The 17,993-nt window shown below is 42.6% G+C and overlaps 1 protein-coding gene across 3 annotated transcripts in view; it reads right to left on the reverse strand.

Annotated features, from left to right (window-relative positions):
- Nucleotides 1-1,973: 1,973 nt before the first annotated feature.
- Nucleotides 1,974-17,993, reverse strand: part of OFD1 (OFD1 centriole and centriolar satellite protein) — an 83,133-nt gene continuing 67,113 nt past the window's right edge. For 2 of the 3 annotated variants that reach the window (XM_077296780.1, XM_077296781.1), the window contains exons 19-23: nt 13,243-13,362; nt 11,364-11,494; nt 7,099-7,233; nt 6,929-6,984; nt 1,974-2,432 (exon numbers count right to left, since the gene is read on the reverse strand). In XM_077296780.1, the coding sequence (XP_077152895.1) occupies nt 2,387-2,432; nt 6,929-6,984; nt 7,099-7,233; nt 11,364-11,494; nt 13,243-13,362 (488 nt within the window). In that variant the 3' untranslated portion in view covers nt 1,974-2,386. Of the gene's footprint in view, nt 2,433-6,928; nt 6,985-7,098; nt 7,234-11,363; nt 11,495-13,242; nt 13,363-17,993 lie in introns of those variants that run through there. The other variant, XR_013223941.1, reaches the window with a different exon arrangement.

A 17,993-nucleotide genomic window follows, 5' to 3' on the forward strand; every position in this document is an offset into this window, starting at 1 on the left:
CGGATCTTTCAGGTTTTGGGGCAACATTGTAAACTGGGCAACATTGAGTGTCAGCTCCCTCCAAATATTTTCTGTTGGTTTCAGGTCTGGATACTGGTAGGCCACTCCAGGACCTTGAAATGCCTCTTACGGAGCCACTCCTTAGTTGCTCTGGCTGTGTTTTTCTGGTGATTGTCATGCTGGAAGACCCAGCCACAACCCATCTTCAATGCTCTTACTGAGGTAAGGAGGTTGTTGGCCAAAATCTCGCGATTCATGATCCCATCCATCTTTCCATCTTCCCTTCAATACAATGCAGTCCCTAAGGCCAGTTTCACATTAGCGTTTCTGTGCACAGGGTAGGCCTGCGTACTTTCCTTAAGATCCGCATGCATCTTGTGTACCTATATTTAACATTGTGTACGCAGGGACATGCGTTGTATGCGGGTGCGTCGTTTTGACATACCCGCCGAAAGCAACATGTCCCTGCATACACAATGTTAAATATACGTACGCAAGACGCATGCTGATCTAAAGGAAAGAAGTACGCAGGCTTATGCTGCGCATAGAAATACTAATGTGAAACCGGCCATAGTCAGTTTCAGGAGGCTCCACAATCATGAGAAAGACTGCTGACTTGACTAATGTCCAGAAGACAGTCATTGACACACTCCACAAGGAGTGTAAGCCACAAAAGGTCATTGCTAAAGAAGCTGGCTGTTCACAGAGTGCTGTGTCCAAGCATATTAATGGAAAATTGAGTGGTAGAAAAAGAAGCACAAGCAAGCGGGATAACCGCAGCCTCGAAAAGATTCACAAGGAGTGGACTGCTGCTGGAGTCATTGCTTCAAGAGCCACCACACACAGAGGTATCCAGGACATGGACTACAAGTGTCGCATTCCTTGTGTAAAGCCACTCATGACCAATAGATAACACCAGAAGTGTCTTACCTGGGCCAAGGAAAAAAAGAACTGGAATGTTTCTCAGTGGTCCAAGTGTTTTCAGATGAAAGTACATTTTGCGTTTCATTTGGAAATCAAGGTCCCAGAGTCTGGAGGAAGAGTGGAGAGACCACAATCCAAGCTGCTTGAGGTCTAGTGTGAAGTTTCCGCAATCAGTGATGGTTTGGGGAGCCATGTCATCTGCTGGTGTAGGTCCACTGTGTTTTATCAAGACCAAAGTCACTGCAGCCATCTATCAGGAAATTGTAGAGCACTTCATGCTTCCGTCTGCCAACAAGCCTTTTGGAAATGGAAATTTAATTCTCCAGCAGGACTTGGCACCTGTCCACACTGCTTAAAGTACCAATACCTGGTTTAAAAACAACAGTATCACTGTACTTGATTGGCCAGCAAACTCGCCTGACCTTAACCCCATAGAGAATCCATGGGGTATTGTCAAGAGGAAGATGAGAGAGACCAGACCCAATAATGCAGACGAGCTGAAGGCTGCTATCAAAGCAACCTGGGCTTCCATAACACCTCAGCAGTGCCACAGGCTGATCGCCTCCATGCCACACCGCATTGATGCAGTAATTGATGCCAAAGGAGCCCTGACCAAGTACTGAGTGCATTTACTGAACATACATTTCAATAGGCCAACATTTTGGATTTTAAAATCATTTTTTCAAGTTGGTGTTATAAAGTATTCTAATTTACCGAGATAATAACTTTTGGGTTTTCAGTGGCTGTAAGCCATAATCATCAACATTAACAGAAATAAACACTTGAAATAGATCACTCTGTTTGTAATGACTCTATAAAATATAATGACTTTTACTTCTTGTATTGAAGAACTGAAATACATTTTTGATGATATTCTAATTTTGTGAGAAGCACCTGTAGGCAGGTGCTTCCATAATAAATGTTAGTTTTGTGGTATACTTATTACCTCCCTCTGTTTTCAGTAATTTATTACAACCTATTTAGTAAATGTTAAACCTACTTGAGTGGGACCTACAACCTCCATAAGAAACAAACTGACACGGTTCTCTTTAAAAAAAAAAAATATATGTAAAGTTTATTGTATGTAGCAAAAAAAAAAAAAACTTCCCCAAGAACCTCACATTCCAACCCCTGTGATGGGAATATAGAGGTCGGTCTTTGTAATGCTAATAGATTCTAGATAATAAATAATTCACAACATTCCTAAAATCATTCCACACATTAAAAATCATCTAGATCAAATCCTTCCACTTTGGATAAATCGTTTCCAAGCCCGATTCTAAGGAGTCATTTGTAGACAGAGGAGTTAAAGAATCCAAGATATAGTCCATAAACTCAGTTATAAGAATTGGCCTTTGACAAAATTTCCACATCAAATAAAAACATGCTGCGCCGGTCACACAAATGATTAGTGTCAAAATTCAAAGGACTTGGATTCATCTTGGAGAAAGGAAATGACTGTTTACCAGAAGTTGTCGTCTGCTTCTCCAGTGGAGTGAGCTGTGATACTGAAAAAAAGAGAGAGAAATTATCGGAGCAGACAGAACACTGCAGCCTCATAATTAGGTCATTTCTACACGGAGCGCAGGAGCTGGACGCAGAGGATGCAGCCGGTTTCTAAGAGAGCTCTATTGGTTTATGGTAGTCAGGTGAGTAAAACCAAGAGGAGGACAAATGTCCAGACTGAGCGGACAGTTTCACACCCATGGATTCCACAACCACATTACACTAAGATTCAACTACTGTATAGAGTAAAGCACAGTTACCGAACAGAAATGTCCTCGCTGTGTCCTGGCAGCCTGTGTTCTACGCTTATGTATTAGCAGCCATATGTCTACAGACTGAGCATCACAAGGAGGGATCCAGCATGAACATAACTGGAAATGAAAATCACAGGCTCCATGTTTTGTTTGTGCTTTTAGTTACATAGAACAATAAAGCAAAGCTGCAAATCTCAGAAAAATAGGCTAAAATGGGTTGTCGGGCTTCAATCTCCAAGTCTGCAGTCACTATAACTGCAGACTTGTGAATCCTCACACCGTGCACACTCGCACAGTGAGGATTCTCCACTGGCGGGAGAGGAGGGGGTGTGACCGTAAGCATGTGATTTGCATACATGCGGTCACATGCCGACTAGACTGTATTTGGCCTTGCTTAATGCAAGTGTATTGAGTGACGCTGGATACAGTCTGCAAATCCCATCCCTGCGGTTCCATTACCGCTCACTGCTGGCTCCAGAACCAGAGAATCTCACAGCGCACAGTACGCACGATCTGAGGATCTGCAGACTTGTAGTTTTAGACCAGACAATCCTTTAAAGGGCCTGTCAGCACACAATGACTTAACATGAATTTCATGCGCTCCACAGTGGGCCAATCATTTATATACACCTTCCCACCAGCTTGGTTTCCATCTATCTTCTCCCTTCTTTGGCTCTATGAAGCCAGAGCTGTCAAAGATGAGGGGGGAGGAGATAAAGGGAAAACAAGCAGGCAGGAAGGTGTAAATAAATGATGGCCCCGCCGTGAAGCACCGAGCGGTGGGACTTAGTTTGAACAATCAGTCTGTGCTGACAAGGAACTTTAAAGGGACTCTGTCAGCATAGAATGATTGTTCAAATAAAGTACAAGCGCTCAGTGTACTCTAGGCATGGCCCAAATATTAAGGGCACCTTCTCAACTGCCTGTTTTCCAGGTGAGTCGCTATGCAAGAGAATTGTCGATCAACTGCCGCTAGGAAGAGCCGCTAAAAAAAAAAAGTAAAAAAAATAGTAGTAATCTTGCAACATCACACTGGCTACTGGGGCGTTTGTAGACTCACACTTACTGTCTTTTCAAGAAGTGTTTTCAGTAGGTTTCTTATCATCAGAGGCAGGATAAGAATTATGACAGGTAACAACTTCTATACACAACTGACAATATACAGAGTGGGCCATGTATACGGAAACAACTAAATAAAATGGGAATGGTTAGTGATATCAACTTCCTGTTTGTGGCACATTAGTATATGGGAGGGGGAAACTTTATAAATGGCCCACGCAGGTGTATCCATATAAATGGCCTACCCTGTAGTATCACAATACGTCATCACAGCTGACCCTGCTCTCCCTACCTTCACAATGACCCTTGCACAGGCTCAATAGATGCTTCAATACAAAAGATTGGGTCAGGGTCTGACCATTCTATCTATGTACATGGATTGTTTCCCGAAACAACAGAAACTTAGTCTGAAAAAGCCCCAATGGCCAATGTGAAAAATGCAAGATTTATATTTTTTATTTTTAATACAGATTGTGATATGTAAAATGATATGTAAAATAAAAATATTTTTTTTTTATTTACCCCAAAAACCGGATATAAATAATTTAATTTTCTAATGATAGCTTCGTTTTAAGACTGTCACTATGATTTTCAGTCCCAATGCATGATTACTCTACTAGGATAATTAATACCAATGGTTTGAAAATATATATTAGTATATGGTTTGTGTTCTCTTCCTGCACTGTGGAGACACACGTCTACTGATTTTGCAGGTGCCATTTGAGCTTGTCCTTCCCCCCCCCCCCTTACAGTATTTTAGTTATGGATAATTTTTGTCTAACTATGGCTTCATTATTTTGTAACGCAGATTTGAGTAAAAGTTAAGTTTTAGCCATTTTTTTTTTTTTAGTTACACTGAAAATGCAGGCATATTAAAGGGAATCGGTCACCCCCTGGGATGTATATGACTTATTAATATGGGCATACAGGTAACAGAAATGTTACTCTAGTCCTACCTGTATGCCTCATATTAATGCTCTTGTTGTTGAGAAATCTTATATTCTTTCCTTATGGTAATGATTTCTTCCAGGCTCTGGAAGAAATTCCTGCCTTCTGTCTTCGTTATAATACCACCCACCTCCCATGCACGTCGGTTCTGGCGCCAGAAACCCGCACCTGCACCTTGCACTCCCTCCACAGTACATACCTTTTCCTCCCTTCTACACATGGTTCCTAGCGATGACTATGCAGGAAGGAAGTGGGGAAGCGTGCAGGAGATCCCTGAATACAGTGCCCATAATAAGGTACGGATTGTGGAGGGACTGCAGGCCGCAGGCATGGGATTCCAGCACCACAGCTGACATGCATGGGTTGGGGATAGTATTGTAATGAGGGCAGGAGGCAGGGATTTCTTCCAGGCACCGTATGCCCCGGAGCTTGGAAGAAACCATTAGCATAAGGATAAAATAACAGATTTCTCAACAACAAGACTGTTAAACTAGTCCTACCTGTATGCCTCATATTAACATTTCTATTACCTGTATTCCCATATTAATAGGGCATGTGTCCAAGGGGGTGACAAATTCCCTTTAAAGAGCAAGAGAAGTTAGACCGAACAACTGATTCCTCTGGGTCTAGGAGTCCATTGGGCGGTCCTATTCAATGACTGACAGACTTCACTGTATGACTCTATGTAAAGCAGTGGTAAAGTCACTGCTTACTGGACTTCTAAGCCTAGAATGTGACTGGCTTACATGTCTGACATTTATAGAGTAAGGACTGGAATGTCTTGACTAGCCATGAATCTCGTAGCTTGAACTTAATGGCCTATTTTCCTATAAGGCTTCTTTTACACATACCGTTGTTTTGCGGCCTGGTTTTGCGGCGCCAATAGATTTCTATGGGGCCGCAATAATTTCACGATGCGCCGTATGGCCGTGAAAAAAGATCGAGCCTGCTCGATCTTTTACACTTTTACACTGCTTACAGACAGGGCCCCCATTGAAAATCAATGGAGCGAGCCGCAAAAACAACAGAAGCTTGTTTTTGCAGTGCACCGTGACTTCTGGTTTTGCAGAACACCTTTTTTTTCCCAATACTATTTCCACAGTATTGGAAACCTGAAAAACGGCGATCCGCAAGTTTTTTGCGGTCCGTTATTGCGGCAGACCTTGAAAATTGCGGCGATACGGCCCGCAATAACGGGCTGCAAAAAACCCGGTATGTGTAAAAGAAGCCTTAGACTGATGAGTTCAGGTTAAAAATCCGGCAGCTGGTCCAAACACCATGGCCTGTGCTAATATACCTGTGAGACTGGAAGTTTGAGTCAAGAGACTTTCAGTCCAGTCTGGACATTGTCCGACCGTACTTGGGACTGTGAATGTCGGATGTGTGAAACTGGCTGTAGACCAGTAGGTTTCGTGTTATCTTCTTGCCACAGAACACTATACTAATCTGCTGAGCTGCTCCTGGTCTAGAACATGTTGCTTAAAAGGTTTCCTTTACATATATTAGTGCAATAAAGCAGTCAATGCAACGATTCACAACTTCCAAAGACACCGATAATATGGACAGAAAATATAGTGAGCAGGAACGAACATGGCTTCTCTCGCTGCTGCGATACAAAACTACAGCGTCCTGTGTGAACCCAACCAATCTTTTTGTGTTAAAAACAATGAATTTTCTGCAACCGTATTAAAGAATAGTGTTCCTTGTCACATTTACGAGCGTTCTTCCTAGTAGAATAATTAGGAAAACATGGCACTTCTGGAATTCTGGTGGTGCACAAGTAGGATAACCAAATCCGTCAACTGCGACGTAGAAATCCTTGGCACTCATATAGGTGTGATCAAGAACTTATTTATTGAATGTAGAAATTCCACAAAATTAAGAGACGTTTTGGTCATTTCCTGACCTTCATAAGTCATCTGGATAGAGGAGATCTGTGTGGAAGCGCGCGATGTGAGGGTCTGCGGTGTCCACTGCTTCCTGTCTCAGCAGTGGACTCTGCAGTCCCTCACACAGATCTCCTCTATCCAGATGAATGATGAAGGTCAGGAAATGACCAAAACGTCTCTTAATTTTGTGGAATTTCTACATTCAATGAATAAGTTCTTGAATACACCTATATGAGTGTCAAGGATTTCTACATCTTCCTAGCAGAATGGCCATAAATCTTGTAATATTAATGTGCACTGATAACCTGGAGGCCTCTTGCATGGCTTTGTTTTTTTCATATTATTTACCTGGTATTAGAAAGTTTTTCCTCTACAGACACATCTTCAAAGATTTCTCTAGTAACCTAAAAAAAAATTCTCAAGATATTAAAATTCACAGGCAACTGTGCTTCAAAAAACCAAGAGCTACAGCTATCCTCGTGTTATAAGGAACATTATGACAATTATTTTCTGCTTACCTTATCAGACTTTTCCTCATTTCTGTTCTGAAGGAGCAACTGCATGTACCTGTCCAAAGGATTCACTTCTGGGCTACCGTCCTTTACACTTTCGTCTTGAATGTCAAGTAACGTTTTAGGTTCAGCTACAAAAGCCTTAAAACAACGAAGTCACAATAAGTGTGAATAAACCAGAATTCTAGAAGTATGACTGACATGATTCAAAGCGTTTTTGCTCGAAATGCGATGTCCGGGTCCAGCGCCTCCCATCTTCATGCGATGACGTCCTCTTCTTTGCTTCATGCCGCGGCTCCGGTGCAGGCGTACTTTGTCTGACCTGTTGAGGACAGAGCAAAGTACTGCAGTGCACAGGTGCTGGGCCTCTCTGACCTTTCCCGGCGCCTGTGCACTGCAGTACTTTACTCTGCCCTCAACAGGGCAGACAAAGTACGCCTGCACCGGAGCCGCAGCGTGAAGACAAGAGGACGTCATCGTATGAAGATAGGAGGCGCTGGACCCGGACCGCAATGCCCATCGGACCAGACCGCCCCTGGGTGAGTATAATCTAATTTGTTTTTCTTATCTTTCAGGTTAAATCGGGGGCTTATCTACAGCAATACAGAATAATGTAGATAAGCCCCTGATGCCGGTGGCTGCAGCCTATAGGCGAATTTTGGGGTGACAGGTTCCCTTTAAGAAATGTGAAGTGTTAGATTTTTTTGCTTTGATATAGCGGCTGCAAGATGAGCACTCTTATCTCTGTATATTCATCCCAGGAACCGGCCTGGAGCAATCCGTGCACCGCACCCTATCTGGCATTCCTCCTTCACTGCAGAGCTGATGATTTTTCCTTTTCCCCTTCCTACAATATTTTGATCCATTTTTATAGTAACATAAGTGTGATTTCCCATACTGAACTCTGATGGTGCCCATAAATGTTCAATAGCTGGCAGCTGAATTCTCATTGGGCGAACAGCCATTTCTCACAATCCCCTGATGCACATGCACACTCGATTCATCTGAGCATGCATTTATTTTTCATGGTCATATACAGGTGCTTCTCACTAAATTAGAATATCAGCAAAAAGTTAATTTATTTCAGTTCTTCAATAGAAAAAGTGAATCCTATATATTATATAGAGTCATTACAAACAGAGTGATCTATTTCAAGTGTTTATTTCTGTTAATGTTGATGATTATCACATACAACCAATGAAAACCTAAAAGTCATTATCTCAGCAAATTAGAATAATTAACAAAAAACACCTGCAGAGGCTTCCTAAGTTTTTTAAAAGGTCCATTATTCTGTTTCAGTAGGCTCCACAATCATGAGGAAGACTGCTGACTTGACAGATGTCCAGAAGGCAGTCATTGGCACACTCCACAAGGAGGGCAAGCCACAAAAGGTCATTGCTGAATAAGCTGGCTGTTCACAGAGTGCTGTATCCAAGCATATTAATGGAAAGTTGAGTGGAAGGAAAAAGAAGCACAAGCAACCGGGATAACCACAGCCTTGAAAGGATTGTTAAGAAAAAAACATTCAAAATTTTGGGGGAGATTCACAAGGAGTGGACTGCTGCTGGAGTCATTGCTTCAAGAGCCACCACACACAGACGTATCCAGGACGTGGGCTACAAGTGTCGCATTACTTGTGTCAAGCCACTCATGACCAATAGATAACGCCAGAGGTGTCTTACCTGGGCCAAGGAGAAAAAGAACTGGACTGTTGCTCAGTGGTCCAAGGTGTTGTTTTCAGATGAAAGTACATTTTGCATTTCATTTGGAAATCAAGGTCCCAGAGTCTGGAGGCAGAGTGGAGAGGCACACAATCCAAGCTGCTTGAGGTCTAGTGTGAAGTTTCCACAATCAGTGATGGTTTGGGGAGTCATGTCATCTGCTGGTGTAGGTCCACTGTGTTTTATCAAGACCAAAGTCAGCGCAGCCACTACCAGCAAATTGTAGAGCATTTCATACTTCCCTCTGCCGACAAGCTTTTTGGAGATGGAAATGTCATTTTCCAGCAGGACTTGGCACCTGTCCACACTGCCAAAAGTACCAGTACCTGGTTTAAAAACAACAGTATTACTGTGCTTGATTGGCCAGCAAACTCGCCTGACCTTAACCCCATAGAGAATCTATACGGTATTGTCAAGGGGAAGATGAGAGACACCAACGAACTGAAGGCACTATCAAAGCAACCTGGGCTTCCATAACACCTCAGCAGTGCCACAGGGTGATCGCCTCAATACCACGCTGCATTGATGCAGTAATTGATGCAAAAGGAGCCCTGACCAAGTATTGAGTAAATTTACTGAACATACATTTTAGTAGGCCAACATTTCAGATTTTAAAATCATTTTTTAAGCTGGTCCTATAAAGTATTCTAATTTACTGAGATAATGACTCTTGGGTTTTCATTGGCTGTAAGCCATAATCATCAACATTAACAAAATAAGCACTTGAAATAGATCACTCTGTTTGTAATGACTCTATATAGGAATTTCACTTTTTGTTTTGAAGAACTGAAATAAATTAACTTTTTGATGATATTCTAATTTTGTGAGAAGCACTTGTACATGGATACTTAAACTACTGCACTGCCCTGCACATGGGGTAAGTGCCATGGAAAAAAAAAGGCTTATACTCGCCTAATTCAGGCTCTGTGTACACCGCTGCCGCCATCACTAGTGATGGGCAACCCCCCCCCCCGATGTTCGGGATCAGCGGGCTTGCCTGAGTTTTTTGTAAAGTTCGAGTTTGGGGCCATAGATGACACGAACTTTCGTCTGAACCCCGCACTCGGACTTTACTTAATGGGATGGGTAGGGGGAGCTGTAAGAAAAAAAAAAAAAAAAAAAAGGCAGAAAATGAATAATAAACATTATAATTATACTTACCTGTCCAGTGACGCGTCCTCCCGTCCCACTGTCTTCCGGCCGCTCTGCTTCTGGGGCCGCTCATTAACTGCCGGCAGTATTCACTGTACTCCACAGTCTTCGGCTTTTTCCGACAGTGTCACAAACACTGCCGGAAAAAGCTGAAGACTGCCGAGCGCAGTGAATACTGGCAGAAGGTAATGAGCGGCCCCGGATGCAGATGCGGCCAGGAGACAGTGGGACGGGAGGACGCGTCACTGGACAGGTAAGTATAATTATAATGTTTATTATTAATTTTCTGCTTTTTTTTACAGCCCGAACGGTCCCGAACTTTAGAGTTTGGGGGAGCCTATTCCTAGCCATCACCTCTTCTTTCCTGGAAAGCAATGGGCGATGGCCGGTGTGATTCAGTGATGTAATTGCGCCATCTGACGCCCCCTTCTTGTGTCATCTTCAACAGGGCACAGGCCAGAAGTAACCTTGCTGGAGTTTCCAGCGGCGCTCACATAAATTATATTCACGTTTTAAAGACACAAAAACAACTGAATGCAGAGAGAGCAATGGCCGGGGTGAAGGCGGTGAGTGGTGGCAGTGTCTGACACCCTTCACCTGTGGGTCTGACCCTTGGCCATCAGTGCGCTAAATGACTGTGGCCAGAGGAAGGAGACACATGGCCATGGGCATTCAGCAATGTTTTTTGTTTTTAATTCACAGTGCGCCCCCCTCGGGGAGGCAAGAGGTAGCGTCTTATACACATGCCTAACCCTCGTACTGGCCCTGCTGGTCAGGATTGCTAGAGCGCACTGTCAGCTCCCCATCTGCCCAGCTTCAGGGCCTCTGCTCTTGACTGTCAATTATGAGGATCCCCACCTTCCAAGAATCAGAAAGTTGGCAGGCTGAGAAGAGGTGCATGTTTGAACAGACAATATGGGACCAACCATTTAAGTCCTAACACTGAAAAATACCTCCAAAATATGGTTGCCTTTAGTAGCGAGGAGCGAATATACTCGTTACTCGAGATTTCCCGAGCATGCTCGGGTGTCCTCCGAGTATTGTTTAGTGCTCGGAAATTTAGTTTTTATTGCCGCAGCTGAATGATTTACATCTGTTAGCCAGCATAAGTACATGTGGGGATTCCCTAGCAACCAGGCAACCCCCACATGTACTTATGCTGGCTAACAGATGTAAATCATTCAGCTGCGGCAAGAGAAACTAAATCTCCGAGCACTAAAAAATACTCAGAGGACCCCCGAGCATGCTCAGGAAATCTCAAGTAACGAGTATATTCGCTCATCACTGGCCTTTAGGTGATTTTGTTACGTTCCCCGCGTGATGATGGACATTAGATTACCTGAAGACCATGCTTCTTTAGGATCATCATGACTATGATGTCACACCATGGACGATTACCTCTGCCTGATGATCTGCATTCCCTTGTGTCTCTGATTGGTCTCTTATTGATCCTTCCTTGTACTCAGGGGGGTCAGTCTCCTCATTCCTGTCCAAGTCTTTACCTATATTATCTTTTTCTTTACTGCTGACTAAATAGAAAGACAAATGTTACTTTAGCCCATGATCTCTTCCCAACTAGAAACGGCAGCCTGTACATATGTACAAGAGGATTATTAGGTACCTGCTACGGGCAATGATTTTAGCTTCACACCCAATATGTCCTCGTATGTAATAATCTATACAAGCACATACATGAAGATACCAAATTATACAGCCAGAAAATTAATAACAGAGATAAAAATCAGACACGTCTGAATCTGCGGCAGGTTGGGTTTTCCCTTTCTGATCGTCTTGTCTCTCCTGGAGGTCAGTAGGACCATTAGTTTCTTGTTTTTTTGTATTAGCAGCATCACAATAATGATTCACCTAGCAGTTATATACATCAGTACCATAAAAAGTGAGCACAAAAGCTGCCAATCATATCTTATTCACCAAGGACATCACAGAAAAAGTCACGTCAGGAAGATTCTGTAATAACGAAGCAGGAGCCCTTACTTAATTTTTTTTTTACTCCTTGTTCTGCCTTACGAGGAAGACAGTTCCTAATGACATTGGCTGTGGGTTTGGCGTTGTCGTCCTGCTACAGAATAGATTTGGAGCCAATCAGATCCACTGTTCAGAGAACTCTGACCGGAAATGATTTTTATGAAAAAATTGTGGCCCAAAAACTACAACTCAACTACACAGGAAAACATTGGAATTGGGGGCAGAAAAATGGCTGGCAGCATGTGCTCTGGACTGGTGATGTGAAATATTTGGCTGTCACAGAAGGCAGTTTGTTCTCTGAAGTGCTGGATGGAGAGCAGTACAATAATGAGTGTCTGCAGGCAACAGTGAAGCATGGTGGAGGTTACTTACAATCTTGGGCCTAAATTTAAGTGAATGGAATTGGGGATTTAGTAAGGATTTAATTGGGTCCTCAATGCTGAGAAATACAGGCAGACACTTCTTCATCATACAGCACAATACCATCAGGGAGGCTTCTGATTTTCCAGCTGCAGAATAAATTTGGAACCAACGACCCAAACATTAAGGTAAAGTCGTTAACAACCTTTTTCAGGGTAAGGAAGTAAAGTCCTGGAAGTGATGGTATGGCCCCACAGAGACTTTATCTCATCATTTCATCTGTCTGAGATTACATGGAAAGATCTGTGGTTAGTTCTCCAAGGTGTTTGGAACAACCTCCCTGCCGAGTTCTTTCTAAAACTGACTGCAGCCTTGAAGGATTGATGGCGTAATGTGGTTTTGTAGGCAAAAGGCGGTCACAGCAAACATTGAATAGATTTAGATTTTGCTTTTGTTCATTCACTTAGCATTTGGTTCATTGCTAAAAATAAACCATTAACATTTTTTACAACCTCAAATCCAAAAAAAAGTTGGGACGCTGTGTGAAATGATTTAGAAATCTCTTCTAACCATATTTTATTCACAGCAGAGCATGCAACACACATCAGAAGATGAAAGTTAAGACATTTTTCCATTTCATTTTACAAAAATTCACTCATTTGGAAATTAGCGATAAGAGATTTCCAAATCATTGCATTCTTGTTTTCTTTCCATTTTTGGAAACATTCTTACTTTGCAGTGTTAATTTTCCACATCTGCCTAAAACTGGACTTTATTCTAAATACATGTGATGACCTTAATGATAGAAATACATGAACACAGCAGACGCTCGGCACAATGGCTGGAGCGTTCAAAAGAAAAACAATTATTCTACATAAAAGCCAATAGTAAAAACGATCGATTGTACGAGTGGGAAGAGCTCTTCACTTACACGGGTCAGGCACTGAAGGAGCCGCCACTGGCACATCGGCAGTGACACCAATGTCATGGACACAGCTTCCAGATGGACCAGACAAGTCACTTTCAAGCTGCTCTGGTATGTCCTCCTGGTCTGCGGGGAAGAGGAGGGGGAAAGTTTAACAATGATCCTATTATCTTGTAGAGCTGGGCCTGGCAGAACTGTCTGGGAATCACTGCGTTCACACACTATGTACCATTAGGCTCAATTCTAGAGCAGCAGAAAAGAAGTTTCTCTTAACCTCTCAATTAGCACTGCGGTCACCGCAGCAGTAGGGAGGAGCGGAGAAAAGCTAAAAGAATAGGAGGTGGACAAAGCGAGCGGGGAATATGTCCATGCACTTATTCTATACGTTACATGTGAAGCCAGTCCTGTTCTACTTTTCCTGACACCTTTAATATGACATAATTTTTTTAAAAAGCAAATTGAAACCAGATGAGTTTTTGTTGAAATTTTGACGTCTACGGGAAACCGATTCGTTAAATAGACATCCGTTTTTCTTCCATTGGAAACTGGTCTGTTATTTTTTACTTACTGGATCAGCTTCAAATAAACGATTACTTGACAGCAGTCATCTACTTTTAAGTTTTCCATCCAGTTGCAATCAGTATTTTTAAGCCGGACAAAAAAGTGCTGACTGCAGAACTATTTTTGTCCTGCTAAGATAACGGATTGCTTCGGGATCCATTTCAAATGGATGATTGCTGGACATGTAAGCTTTGTTGTTTTTTCTAAATTTACAGTTGTGGCCAAAAGTGTTGGCACCAGAAAAGGAAGTATTTTTTCCAAAAAATTATTGTAATTACACATTTTGTTATACACATTTATTTCCTTTGTGTGAATTGGAACACAAAAAATGACTAAAAAAAGGTAAATGGGACATCATTTCACACAAAACCCCAAAGATGGTCAAGCAAAATTGTTTGCACCTTCAACTTAATATTTGGTTGCACAGCCTTTGGAGTAAATAACTGCAATCAGTTGCTTCTTATAATCACCAATAAGCTTGTTACACCTCTCAAAGGGAATTTTGGACCACTCTTCTTTTACAAACTGCTCCAGGTCTCTCATATTTGAAGGCGCCTTCTCCCAACAGTAATTTTAAGATCTCTACAGGTGTTCAATGGGATTAAGATCCGGACTCATTCCTGGCCAATTCAGCACTTTGTTTCCATCCATTTCTGGGTGCTTCTTGAAGTATGGCCATTGTCCTGTTGGAAGACCCATGACCCAGGATGCAAACCCAGCCTTCTGACACAGGGCACTACATTGCGACCCAAAATCTTTTGAAAATCTTCATATTTCATGATGCTTTACCCACAATCAAGGCAGTCAGTGTCAGAGGCAGCAAATCAACCCCAAAACATCTTTGAACCTCCACCATATTTGACTGTAAGTAATGTGTTCCTTTTTTTGTAGGCCTCATTCAGTTTTCGGTTAACAGTAGAATGATGTGCTTCACCAACAAGCTTTAACTTGGTCTTATCTATCAACAAGACACTTTCCCAGATGGATTTTAGCTTATTCACATACATTTTGGCAAACTGCAGTATAGCTTTTTATGTCTCCATGTCAGCGGTGGGTTCCTCCTGGGTCTCCTGCCATGGTGGTTCATTTCATTCAAATGTTGACGGATAGTTTGCGCTGACACTGATGTACTATAAGCCTGCAGGACACCTTGAATTTCTATGGAACTTGATTGGGGCTGCTTACCCACCATCAGGACTATCCTGCGTTGCAACCTTTTATCAATTTTTCTCTGCTGTCCACATTCAGGGAGATTTCCTACAGTGCCATGAGCTGTACATTTTTTGATTATGTTGCGCATCATGGACAAAGGAGCATCAATATCTCTGTCTGACAATTTTGGTACTCCAAAAGTTCTCATCTTCTCTTTCTGTTCTCGGTGCTTACTGTGGCACACACAGACACACAATGCAAAGATCAAGTCAACCCCTTCCCTTTCTATCTGGTTTAAGGTGTGATTTTCATATTGCCCACACGTGTTGCTTGCCACAGGTGAGTTTGAAAGAGCATCACATGCTTTAAACAAAGTCGTTTAACCACAACTTTGGAAAGGTGCTAACAATTTTATCAGTCGCAATTTTGGGGTTTTGTGTGAAATTATGTCCAATTTGCCTTTTATTCTCATTTTTTGTGTTGTTCCAATACACACAAAGGAAATAAACCTGTGTATAACAAACAGGTGTAATTGCAATAATTGTCTGGGAGAAATACTTCATTTTCTGGAACAATTTCCAGGGTGCCAACGCTTTTGGCCATGACGGTATATAAAAATCAGATTATATTTATTTATTCAGAAAATTCCAGGAGGTTAAAACTTTTCAGTAAATTATTGTTTGCCTATGATACCACACTACCTTATTGAAGAGCACATGAGCAGATTACATATACAGCAAAGTCTGTTTTGTAAATTATATGATTACGTCCATACCCTTGTGGTTGAGGCCGGTCCAACCTATTATCTTATCTGCTTGGACACAATGGATTACATTATGTTGCCATGTAATACATTGTTTACTAAGACGCCTGAATGGATCTCAAACAATGAGGAGTTTATTACACACAGATGATGTGGATTTTCTTGTGGTTTATGTGATTGTCTTACTGTTGTGTGTAGTCTCCTCTGGGACATTAGATTATGAAAACATTCCCCTGTGCTAAAAGAGATCTTTGTGGTCATTGCTATAAAGCATGAGATGATGCTGGAATGGACTACTTGTCCTGCGTATCATCAAACTGTGCTGACAGCAGGCGCCCTCTGCTGGTCCCAGGGGAGTAGTACAACATGTACTCATCCATAGCAACACACTGACCCATTACATTCAGGGCAGATCAAAACTACCCTGAAGCCACAAAATGGGCAAAAAATTATGTAATGAAGTATAAAGCTTGAAATGTGTTTTTTTGTTAAAGATTATTATATAAATATTATTAAAAATAATAGATTTCTGCATTGTGCACTGGTCAGTACGCGATTCATTATGCAAGCATAGAAATTTGTACCCTTAAGGTACCGTCACACTAAACAATAATCGCTAGCGATCCGTGACGTTGCAGCGTCCTGGCTAGCGATATCGTTGTGTTTGACACGCAGCAGCGATCAGGATCCTGCTGTGATATCGCTGGTCGTTGATTAAAGTTCAGAACTTTATTTGGTCGTCAGATCGCCGTGTATCGTTGTGTTTGACAGCAAAAGCAACGATACCAGCGATGTTTTACACTGGTAACCAGGGTAAATATCGGGTTACTAAGCGCAGGGCCGCGCTTAGTAACCCGATGTTTACCCTGGTTACCAGTGTAAAATGTAAAAAAACAAACACTACATACTCACCTTCTGATGTCTGTCACACGTCCCTCGCTGTCCGCTTCCTGCACTGACTGAGCGCTGGCCGTAAGTGAAAGCACAGCACAGCGGTGACGTCACCGCTCTGCTGTTAGGGCCGGCGCTCAGTCAGTGCAGGAAGCGGACGCTGGGGGACGCGAATGTAAGTATGTAGTGTTTGTTTTTTTACATTTTACACTGGTAACCAGGGTAAACATCGGGTTACTAAGCGCGGCCCTGCGCTTAGCAACCCGATGTTTACCCTGGTTACCCGGGGACCTCGGCATCGTTGGTAGCTGGAGAGCTGTCTGTGTGACAGCTCTCCAGCGACCAAACAGCGACGCTGCAGCGATCAGCATAGTTGTCTGTATCGCTGCAGCGTCGCTTAGTGTGACAGTACCTTTAGTGAAAGCCAAAAGCACAGATCTAAATGAGTCCATCAATGGAAGCAGTTAAGCTCCACTCAATTTTATTTTTTAGCCATAAATGGGTAATATTGATTTACTTTCTCTGCTGTGACAGCTTGAATAGGTCTTCAGGTTATGGGACACTCTTCTCCTCCACCTGCAGTTTCAAAAAACAAACAGGCTTTTCCCACCCTGCCCGGGTCCGGCTTTGAGTCTTTGCCACTGATCCCAGTGTCTGTAATTGTCTCCTGGTTTGCTATCATGAAGACAGCACCACAGCCAATAACTGAGACTCATGGCTCTGTCTGAGTTGATGGCACTGAACTACGTTATTGACGGTAACACTGTCTACGTGCCGAACCTGGGGAGGGTGAGAAAAGCGCCATTTATTTTTTTTAACAAACAGCTGCCAGGGAACAGGTGTTTTCCAAGGCTGGAAAAGCCCCTTGAAGGGTTGTTTTTCCTTAGTGCCCTTTTACATGGCCTGATGATAGACTGAACAAGCATTCTAAAAAAAAGATGGTCATCTGCAAATATACCAGCAATAATCTGATGAGTAAATGCTGATCACATCTCTTCTGCAGCCTGAACAATAAATCTCTGCTGAAAGCACATCTCCTGGTATAAGGGGCTGGCTGCCGACAATATGCAAACTGTACGGGGACTAAACAATCCTATTAATCACTGTTTATACCCATACGGCTTGCATCGGCCTTTGTAGAAGGACCTTTAAAACAGCGCTGATTGACTTGTCATATATTCTGTTGCCACTTGTTGTGCAGAAACTTGCAGAAGTATAAGCCCCCCATACTCTGCATCTATCTATATGGTGATTGTGCACCACGGATTCAGGGGCTGTCTGTGAATCCAACCTGCCAACAGCGTTGGCTGTCTCACCAGGGAAGGGTCCTAGGTTCTTCTTCCATCCACCGTTCCATTTGATTGATCTAAAGCAGATGGGACTTGCTTGG

Source organism: Ranitomeya variabilis, chromosome 3 (genome assembly GCF_051348905.1).
Source record: "Ranitomeya variabilis isolate aRanVar5 chromosome 3, aRanVar5.hap1, whole genome shotgun sequence".
Classification (NCBI taxonomy): Eukaryota; Metazoa; Chordata; class Amphibia; order Anura; family Dendrobatidae; genus Ranitomeya; species Ranitomeya variabilis.